The 11,329-nt window shown below is 42.8% G+C and overlaps 1 protein-coding gene across 1 annotated transcript in view; it reads right to left on the bottom strand.

Moving 5' to 3' along the window:
• The window catches only part of LOC309552869 (extracellular calcium-sensing receptor-like), a gene marked incomplete at both ends in the record, with an annotated part of 34,107 nt that continues 22,778 nt past the window's right edge, over positions 1–11,329 (bottom strand). Inside the window, one exon of the mRNA XM_082253780.1 lies at positions 1–846. Within this exon, the coding sequence (XP_082109906.1) occupies positions 1–846 (846 nt within the window). The remainder of the gene's footprint in view (positions 847–11,329) is intronic.

Here is an 11,329-nt window from a genome sequence, read left to right as displayed (position 1 = left end):
TCAGAAGGACATTACCTGCCATGGTTGAAAGTTTTGTACATCTGCACATGCTCCATTAAGAAATGGTCCATCTCCTTTCCTGCAGCTGGTTAAGTCTTGAAGAGCTCTTGCTACAACATGAACTGCAATATAGATATTATATGTCACCCTCAGACCAGAAATATCATTATAACTGTTTAGGATGTTACTTAGATCTTCCTCCCCTGTGCATTCTTTTACTGATGATGCCACAGATAATGTTTGGTTTTCCCTGTCCAAGAATTTACAGGTGAACATTTCCTCCCAGAATATTTTTATCCATTCTTTTCCTACAGACATGGATGGATGGATCCTGTTGAGAAAATCCCCAAATCCTGACATTTTTCCACTGTGCAAAGCAAAGCCAATGGTTCCTTGAAGCAGCTTGGAGTACTTCAGAACAGACAAGAAGGCAGAGGTGGCCCAAGCCTCACTAGCAATCCATATTTTTCCTGTTACATTTTGTCTCAGCATCTCGTCAAGAATGTAAACCAAATCTATGTCCGTAGAAAAGATGACCACTGCAGAGGCCGTTGATTCTTTGATCACCCGAACAATGTGTGGAGCATTTCTATCTGGCAGGTTGATAGAAATACTCTCTGTAAAAGCCACACAACCTCCAGCTTTTAAGATATCTTTTTTGATCATTTGGATACCTTGTTGTCCATAATCATTGTCAATTGCTACTAAACCAATCCAGGTCCACCCAAAATGTAACACAAGCTGCGCCAAGCCTCGGGACTGGAAGGCATCACTGGGTACAGTCCTGAAGAATGAACGGAACTCAATCCGATTGCTGAGAAGAGAGCTTGTAGAGAAATGGCTGATCTGTAGTAAAATATATTAACCATAACAATGGTGATAATTAAACATTGAGGCTAAACTCAAGGGAAATATAAAATACATTATGTATTGCGCCTAATGAGCCTTCATGCTATCCAGCCTGCATTTTTCTAATGATTCCTGTGTACCGACCCTCTGGCTTTGTTTCCTGACTATTCATGTTTGTTGCCTGCCCTGACTTCCAGCTTGTTCTTGGATATCCATGCCCACTGCCTGCTCTGACCTCTGGCATTTTCCTTGTTATCCACATACACTGCCTGCTCTGGATTTTATCCTGATTACCATGTCCCCACCCCGCCGTAATGGGGGTCCCTGGTGAATGCCAGCAGGCTCTTAGACTCTGTGTCCTGGAGGATCCTGCCTCACCTGCTCTCATGTGGGTTCATGTTGGTGCTGTTGCCATTCTGACAAGCTTCCAGTCCCTGTAGGGCAGAGCTTCAAAGAAGGAGAAGCAGCAAAATGAGCCAATTGGTTTATGTGCCGACAAGAAGCATGATGATAGAAGGCAGAAGCAGAGTGACAAAGAGATGTGCTCATAACTATTAAACTATTGATATAGATGTCTCTTACTGCTCCTCATTTACTGTCTCGTCACAGGTTGGGGGATAGATCAAGGACATGCAGAGCTTAGTCTTGCTTATTAAAACTTTAGCAGACCCTAACAAAGGAAAGCTTTACAGGAAGTCAGGGGAGGCATGGTAATGTGGCAAAAATTGAGAACATTAGATGGCATCATGGGTAGGAAAGACATTACACAGCCGCCAAATACTTTGGAGGGAGATCTAGACCAGTGTTTCTCAACTCCGGTCCTCAGGGCACACTAACAGGACAGGTTTGCAAGAAAACTGAAGTACATCACAGGTGATATCATTTGCTGCTCAGTGATTGCAGTATTCTAGTCTGCATCTCCCCAAGGTAATACTTAACATCTGGCCTGTTAGTGTGCCCTGAGGACCGGAGTTGAGAAACACTGATCTAGACCATCCTACCTTCTGAATCCTGAGAGGGCCCAACTACTGAACAGCTGATGGAAAGTGTCTCTGGCTTACAGTCAGTGATGTGGACATCCTGAGACAGGCCCCATCTCCTGTATACAGAAGAACAGAGTAGACTAGAACCCCTCATGACCACAAATTTAGGTAAGTTAAAGTGGCATAAAGGGGCATAAATCTGGAATGGGGGGGGGGTGTATTTTAGCATGTGGACAACCCAGTTTGAATGCATGTAGATGTGTGTTTTGCATCTCTATTTTCTCTGTACTATTTATTATAACCTTCTATTCTTGGCATCTTTTTATACCTTTAACTTTAATAACAATATCTTTCTTTGCACCTTTTATTTTTGCAAATGCTTGCTCCCTTGAAGCTTACTGTATAGTATTTTAGCCACTTTACAACCAGAGGATTTTTCTGTCTTACGTCTGGGCCACTTTTTGCGATTCGGCACTTTGCGACTTTAACTGACAATTGCGCGGTCATGCGACGCCGTACCCAAACAAAATGTATGTCCTTTTTTTCCCACAAACAGAGCTTTCTTTTGGTGGTATTTGATCACCTGTGCGATTTTTACTTTTTGCACTATAAACAAAAAAAGAGCGTACATTTTGAAAAAAATAACAATATTTTTCAAATTTTTTTATATGAAATTCCTCCCCAAAAAAATGTAAAAATCAAAATGTTTTAAATTTGTTTTCTGCTACCTATGTTTGGTAAAAAAAAACTCACAATAAGAGTATTTTGATTGGTTTGCGCAAAAGTTATTGCGTTTACTAAGGGAAAGATTTTTATTATTTTTGGTGTTTTTTTTTTAACGAGTAATGTCGGCGATCTGCGTTTTTTTTTTGCGGGACTGCGACATTGCGGCAGACAGGGGAATGTCTGGTGACGTAGTACTACGTCGCCAGACGTTATCGAGCCACTTTGCCGAAGTACAGCTCTAGTGAGCAGTGCGGAAGTGGTTAAACAAGCCCTAACCCATTTCCTTTACTTCAGTATAGTACATTACATGCACCACTATTAGCACTAGCCCAATATTAGGCTCACAAACTTTGGAAAGTTTCCAGTTATGGCTGATACTCATTTCAAAACTCTGAGAATAAAAAAGGGGGACACATTTTAACCACTTGCCGACCACCAAATGAACATTTTCTGCGGCAGGTCGGCTCTATTGCTCAAAATCATGTACCTATACGTCATTTCGTGCAATAGCTACTAGGGGGGCGCACTCCTGTGCACTGTCAGAGGCGCATCGTGCGCTGACTGGACAGAGGAGGAGCCAATCAGCGGGTCCAGTGGACTGATGTCTGCCGGCTACCCCTGATCATTCCTGAAAGAGGCAGAACTGAGGTCTGCCTATTTAAACAAGGCAGATCCCCGATCTGACAAGGGAGAAGATAGAGATCTTGTGTTCCTGCGAAGCAAGAACATGGATCTCTGTCTTCCTCCAGTGAGAGCAACCCACACACAATTAGCAAGCATCCCCTAGGGACACATTTAACCCTTTGATCACGCCTGATGTTAACTCCTTCCCTGCCAGTGTCATTAGTACAGTAACAGTGCATATTTTTAGCACCGATCACTGTAATAATGTTACTGGTCAGGGGTCCGATTTGTCCACCGCAATGTCGCAGTCCCGATAAAAAATGCTGTTCGCTTCAATTACTAGTACAAAAATAAATAAATAAAAATGCCATAAAAATATCCCATAGTTTGTAGACTCAATAACCTTTGCACAAATCATTTAATATACGGTTATTGGGATTTTTTTTACCAAAAATATGTAGCAGAATACAAATTGGCCTAAATTGATGAAGACATTAGATTTTTTACATGTGTTTTAGCAGAAAGTAAAAAAAACTTGTAGTTTTTTTTTTTTGTTTTTTTTTTTTTATAACGCAAAAAATAAAAACCACAGAGGTTTTCAAATACCATCAAAAGAAAGCTCTATTTGCAGGGGAAAAAAAGAGAGCAAAAAGATTTGACCGCACTTCAGCAAGTGAAAGATAAAATGTATCTATTTATTGCTTGTATAAATCGGACATGACACAACAGATGAGCCAAAAACAGTTGACGCGTTTCACAATCTAAAATCACTTAATCATAACTTTGGTCCATTATGATTAAGCGATTTTAGATCGTGAAACGCGTCAACTGTTTTTGACTAATCTGTTGTGTCATGTCTGATTTATCAGAGCAATAAAGAGATACATTTTATCCTTCACTTGCTGGAGTGCGGTCAAATCCTCTTGCTCACTTTGGGCTTGCCCAGACCACAGACTGGACTTGCACCTGGTTACTGAGCGGTGGATTTCTCTCACCTGGAGCGGCGTATACCTCCCTTTTCCTGGGAAAAAAAAAGGACACCAATTTTATTTGCGTCGACTGCGCAATTGTCAGTTAAAGTAATGCAGTGTCGTATCGCAATAATGGTTTGGCCAATAAGGGGGTAAAAACCTTCTGGGGCTGAAGTAGCTAAAGTCAAATTTTTAGGGCAAATGATATGTCCATGCAATATTTTCATCATCACAGACAGAAAAAAGAGCTTAATTTACAGATACCAACCCAACGACTATCAAAAGCAATACAAGTTTAACAATTATGTTAACATGTTTGTTCAAAAATGAATTGTACTTTTCCAAGCAACTAAATTCCACCTTGTTTCCAGAGTAGAAGAGACAATGAAAACAGAAATACCATCACAATACTAGCTAAAGATAAGCAACTTAAAAAAACACTCTGAAATAATATCAATACATTGGTTCTAGAATTGGGACAGCTGGGTAGGGAAGATGACGAGAGGGATTTGGCCCCCAAAGCAGGGCTGTCCCTCCAAATAAAGGACAATTGAGAGCTATACTCACAATGTAGTTGGCTGAAAGTCATTAGCTAATGATGTCTTTTTTTAATGTATAAGGAACATAAGGCACTCTATGTGCCAGTTTCTGTCCTCTCTACACTCATAATGTGGCTCTATACAGCTGGAACCACTTGCCTTATCCTCCAAACAAAGAAATTGGTACTTAGTCACAGCACAAGCCCATCAGCAGGTTTCTGCCAATGATTGACTGCCCGCACCTGCTGATCGGCGAGGAGGAAAACAGGACAGAGCTCTGTGAATGTAAACAACACAGAGCTCTGTCCTGTCAGCGGGGATGTGCAGGCTTTTGTTTCCCTTCAAGGCACATTCCTTAGTAAAAACAGCACACAGTGAATGCACCAAGCCCTGTTAGGCACACATGTAACCCTTTGATCGCCCTAGATGTTTAACCTCTTTCCCAGCCAGTGTCATTAGTACAGTGACAGTGCATATTATTAGCACTGATCCCTGTATTAGTGTCACTGGTTCCCACAAAGTGTCAGTAAGCATCAGACTGGTCGCCATACTATCACAGTCCTGCTATAAGTCGCTACTCACCGCCATTACTACAGTAAGTATATACTGTATACCATAGTTTGCAGACGCCGTAACGGTCATGCAAACCAATCAGTAGACGCTTATTGGGATTTTGTTTACCAAAAATATGTAGCAGAATACATTTTGGCCTAAATTTATAAAGAAATTAGATTGTTCACATTTTTTATTGGATATGTTTCAATAAATTGTGCAAAAGGACATTCATTGATATGTAAAGCAGATTCCTGTCCACCACTCACTTAATTTTCACAAAATTAAATAACAGAAGTGAATAATCACACAATTTAATGTGTGAAGGTTCTCATATCCTTAACACCGCATTCACACTGAAGCGGCACAACTTCGGGGGCGACCTGTAAAGTCGCGTGCAGAGCGACTTCCGCACGACTTGCACGGACTTAGTAAAATGAATGTCTATGCAAGTCGCTCCAGGTCGCCCCGAAGTAGTACAGGACCCTTTTTCTAAGTCGGAGCGACTTGTGTCGCTCCTATTAGAACCGTTCCTGTACTACACAATGGACCGCGACGGTGCACAACTTGTCAGGCTGACCAAGTCGCCTGACAAGTTGTATTAGTGTGAATGGACTCTTAAAGTGATTTTAAAGTCTTGCTTTTTTTTTTTTTTTATCAAAATAATAAACATGTTACACTTCCCTCCTCTATACAGTTGGTTTTGCACAGAGCAGCACGGATCCTCCCCTTCTCAGGTCCCTCTTCGGCTCCCCTGGCCCCTTCTTCCTGTTGAGAGTCCCCACAGCAGGCAACTTGCTATGGAGGCACCCAAACTGAGCTGCAGCTCCATGTATTCATTCAGCCCGCCCCCTCTCTCTCCTGAATGGCTAAGTGAGTTTGATTGACAGCAGCGGGAGCCAATGGCGCCACTGCTGTGTCTCAGCCAATCAGGAGCCTTGATGGCTGAGGCACACGTGGACATGGCTGGATAGCGAGGGAGCTCAGGTAAGTATTAGGGAGGGCTAAGGGAGGCTGCTGCACACAGAAGGCTTTTTATCTTTTTTTTTTCAATAATCTTTATTTATCAGAAATACACTATATGCAGAAAAACAAACAATAAGGAAAACAGACACCAGAAAATGGTAGTCATTCATCGGTCAATTTGTCTGAATTAGGTGATACTCTTGATACATTGCAAAAGGTCCAATTGACCATCCTACAAGGGGGGTAACAAGGCATATGAGCTGCTTAACTGGTACTGTAGCAGATGAAGTATCACAACAATAAATAGCCTGGTACCTATCAGTGGGTCTTCGTATCACGGAATACACCCCGCCACTTATTACATGTCAAAAATGGTAAACAATAACAGGGATAACCTATCAGATGGAAATAATCATTGTAAGAGAACTGAAGAAGGAGGGGAAACGAGGGAAGTGGGCAAAGGGGAAGAAGTGGAGAATAAGAGCAGTACTTTAGCACAAATTATTTTATGTAGATATAAGAAATATCTCTGGATCAGGTCTATTGTAACATAAACAGTCAACTATGGTCAAGGAATACGTAACTCTAGATTGGCAGCTCTGTGGAGTCCCACTTGTATAACGAATCCACGTAGCTCATATAATGTAGAACTTGTCATGTCTACCCTTGCATGTTGCCATCCATTCCTCTGCAGCCATGATATTGTTCACCAAACGTATTTATTCCTCCTGACTTGGAGTTTGAGCTTATTTCCAGTGTACTGGAATCAGTCGTCTCTCCACATTTAAAAGGTGGGGCAGGACCGATTTACGGTAATGGCTGAGAGGGATGGATAGGACATGAAGCAGAAGCTCCAGCGGGGAGTGAGGAACCTCAACATCTAGTATCGCTTTGAGTCCTAATATCTTGCCAGTAGGGTCACAACTTGGGAAGCCTTTTTTATCATTGTAAAAAAAAAAAAAAAACCTTCTGATTTTACAACCCCTTTAAATTGTCTAAATCAGTGTTTCTCAACCTTTTTTCAGTCAAGGCACCCTCTAAAATTATGGACAGTTTTGAGGCACCCCATTCTAAAACTATTCTAATTGTTTTACATAAAACATCAACATCCAAACACGTAGGACATCCAAAGTTAGAGGTGACTTATTCTTCCAAATCCAATATACTTTTACACACTGGTACTAACTAGTATTCCAATGCTTCTCTTCTCCCTCAGTTTTTCTCCATCACTCAGCTAATGTGATTCCAGCACAGAGTGGGGCAGGGGAAAGTCATTGGCTGATAGGATGCCGTTCACTAGAAGGTCTTAATGGTGCACAATGAAAACCCGTGTCTTTGTGTAACTAAAAGGCAGGCTTCATCCACTTGCTGGCTTGTACACAATTTTGGGGCAATTTGTAGGCATTTTGCAAAGGCACCCTAGGGTGCCTGGGCACCCTGGTTGAAAAAGGCTGATCTAAATTGATGTGTCTCTGAAAATCTTTCTGCATTTAGATCAATTTTCAGAGGTGCCGTGATGCCTCCTCACTGCTTGTTTTAACATTTTAATTGCTGCACCAATGTGCCTCAACAACGCGCATTGCATGCGGTTGCTGGGCGTTTGTGGCGTTTCCCCTCTTTACCTGAATGGGTAACGTTCGGTGAGCTTACTGAACCCGGCAGTAGTAATAGCTTTTGTAGTGGATGTGAAGAAAAGCATCTTAACTAGTGTTGAGCGAACACGGACTGTATTATTCGTGTTCGTACCGAATAATTGGATTTTTTGTACCCGAACACGGACACGGACACTTTACTGTATGTTCGGGTAAAAATCCGTGTTCGGTCGTTTTATTTCCGGGTTTTGCATGCTTTGGCGCTCTTTTCATGGCGGGCTTTCAACAGCCAATCAACAATCGTTTAACTGGTGTGCCTTAAGCCATCCCAGCCATGCCTGCAAATGTCTCAGTAGCTGTGATTGGCCGTCTGAAGCATGTGACCAAGTCTTTATAAGTTCGAGGCAGCCGCAGCGGCGTCATTATGCTGCTTAGATTCAGGGACAGAGCACACATCAACGTGCTGGCTGCTGATTAGGGAAAGATAGGCAGGAAAAAACCATTTGTGTCCGGATAGAATTGAGGGACAGGTCGGAGTGTTTAGGCAGGGCGAGTTGTAGGCATTTTAGGGATAGAGTCTGCTGAATTATATAGGGTCAGTGTCTTCTACAAACTACAATCGATATTGCTGTGTGGGGGGTGGGGTCTGCACTCAATCCTGATCTACGATCTCTTCTCAATCCTGTTAGGGACAGAGTCTGCTGAATTTTAGGGAAACTGTGTTCTACAAACTACAATCGATATTGCTGTGTGGTGTGGGATTGGAGATAGGCAGGTGTCAGTGATCCACATCCATTTTTCTGTGTGTGAGCTGCAGTGAACACAATCTTTTTGGGCTGCAGTGAACACAATCTTTTTGGGCTGCAGTGAACACAATCTTTTTGGGCTGCAGTGAACACAATCTTTTTGGGCTGCAGTGAACACAATCTTTTTGGGCTGCAGTGAACACAATCTTTTTGGGGTGCAGTGAACAAAATCTTTTTGGGGTGCAGTGAACACAATCCTTTTTGGTGTGCAGTGAACACAATCTTTGTGGGGTGCAGTGAACAAAATCCTTTGTGGGGTGCAGTGAACACAATCTTTTTGGGGTGCAGTGAACAAAATCCTTTTTGGGGTGCAGTGAACAACATCCTTTTTGGGGTGCAGTGAACACAATCTTTTTGGGGTGCAGTGAACAAAATCCTTTGTGGGGTGCAGTGAACACAATCTTTTTGGGGTGCAGTGAACACAATCTTTTTGGGGTGGAGTGAACAACATCCTTTTTGGGGTGCAGTGAACAAAATCCTTTTTGGGGTGCAGTGAACAAAATCATTTTTGGGGTGCAGTGAACACAATCTTTTTGGGGTGCAGTGAACACAATCTTTGTGGGGTGCAGTGAACACAATCTTTTTGGGGTGCAGTGAACAACATCCTTTTTGGGGTGCAGTGAACACAATCTTTTTGGGGTGCAGTGAACACAATCTTTGTGGGGTACAGTGAACAGAATCTTTGTGGGGTGCAGTGAACACAATCTTTGGGGGGTACAGTGAACACAATCTTTGTGAGGTGCAGTGAACACAATCTTTGTGGGGTGCAGTGAACACAATCATTGTGGGGTGCAGTGAACTCAATCTTTGTGGGGTACAGTGAACACAATCTCATACTGAAGGTTTGAGGGTGCTGCCTGTTCCATACTCCCCCTACTCCTCATCTAGCCTTTTAGGGGTACAAACAATAGTAATTGGGGCCTAGTGTGGTTGTGTACGTGTGATATACATACACTTTTTTGGGATCATATTTTCTATTCCGCTATTTAATCAAAAACCTTTGGGGATCAGTTAAATTGGGGGATAGTCTGTGTTGGTACGTGTGAGAGAGATCCACCTTTCCAAGTTGTTGGGGTTAGTGTTGAGCGAACACGGACTGTATTATTCGTGTTCGTACCGAATAATTGGATTTTTTGTACCCGAACACGGACACGGACACTTTACTGTATGTTCGGGTAAAAATCCGTGTTCGGTCGTTTTATTTACGGGTTTTGCATGCTTTGGCGCTCTTTTCATGGCGGGCTTTCAACAGCCAATCAACAATCGTTTAACTGGTGTGCCTTAAGCCATCCCAGCCATGCCTGCAAATGTCTCAGTAGCTGTGATTGGCCGTCTGAAGCATGTGACCAAGTCTTTATAAGTTCGAGGCAGCCGCAGCGGCGTCATTATGCTGCTTAGATTCAGGGACAGAGAGCACACATCAATGTGCTGGCTGCTGATTAGGGAAAGATAGGCAGGAAAAAACCATTTGTGTCCGGATAGAATTGAGGGACAGGTCGGAGTGTTTAGGCAGGGCGAGTTGTAGGCATTTTAGGGATAGAGTCTGCTGAATTATATAGGGTCAGTGTCTTCTACAAACTACAATCGATATTGCTGTGTGGGGGGTGGGGTGAATCTGCACTCAATCCTGATCTACGATCTCTTCTCAATCCTGTTAGGGACAGAGTCTGCTGAATTTTAGGGAAACTGTGTTCTACAAACTACAATCGATATTGCTGTGTGGGGGGTGGGGTGAATCTGCACTCAATCCTGATCTACGATCTCTTCTCAATCCTGTTAGGGACAGAGTCTGCTGAATTTTAGGGAAACTGTGTTCTACAAACTACAATCAATATTGCTGTGTGGGGGGTGGGGTGAATCTGCACTCAATCCTGATCTACGATCTCTTCTCAATCCTGTTAGGGACAGAGTCTGCTGAATTTTAGGGAAACTGTGTTCTACAAACTACAATCGATATTGCTGTGTGGTGTGGGATTGGAGATAGGCAGGTGTCAGTGATCCACATCCATTTTTCTGTGTGTGAGCTGCAGTGAACACAATCTTTTTGGGCTGCAGTGAACACAATCTTTTTGGGCTGCAGTGAACACAATCTTTTTGGGCTGCAGTGAACACAATCTTTTTGGGCTGCAGTGAACACAATCTTTTTGGGCTGCAGTGAACACAATCTTTTTGGGGTGCAGTGAACAAAATCTTTTTGGGGTGCAGTGAACACAATCCTTTTTGGTGTGCAGTGAACACAATCTTTGTGGGGTGCAGTGAACACAATCTTTGTGGGGTGCAGTGAACAAAATCCTTTGTGGGGTGCAGTGAACACAATCTTTTTGGGGTGCAGTGAACAAAATCCTTTTTGGGGTGCAGTGAACAACATCCTTTTTGGGGTGCAGTGAACACAATCTTTTTGGGGTGCAGTGAACAAAATCCTTTGTGGGGTGCAGTGAACACAATCTTTTTGGGGTGCAGTGAACACAATCTTTTTGGGGTGGAGTGAACAACATCCTTTTTGGGGTGCAGTGAACAAAATCCTTTTTGGGGTGCAGTGAACAAAATCATTTTTGGGGTGCAGTGAACACAATCTTTTTGGGGTGCAGTGAACACAATCTTTGTGGGGTGCAGTGAACACAATCTTTTTGGGGTGGAGTGAACAACATCCTTTTTGGGGTGCAGTGAACAACATCCTTTTTGGGGTGCAGTGAACACAATCTTTTTGGGGTGCAGTGAACA

The sequence above is a fragment of the Pelophylax lessonae genome, assembly GCF_965119305.1.
Source record: "Pelophylax lessonae genome assembly, chromosome: 4".
Classification (NCBI taxonomy): Eukaryota; Metazoa; Chordata; class Amphibia; order Anura; family Ranidae; genus Pelophylax; species Pelophylax lessonae.
This window is presented reverse-complemented; position numbering and strand designations above follow the sequence as displayed.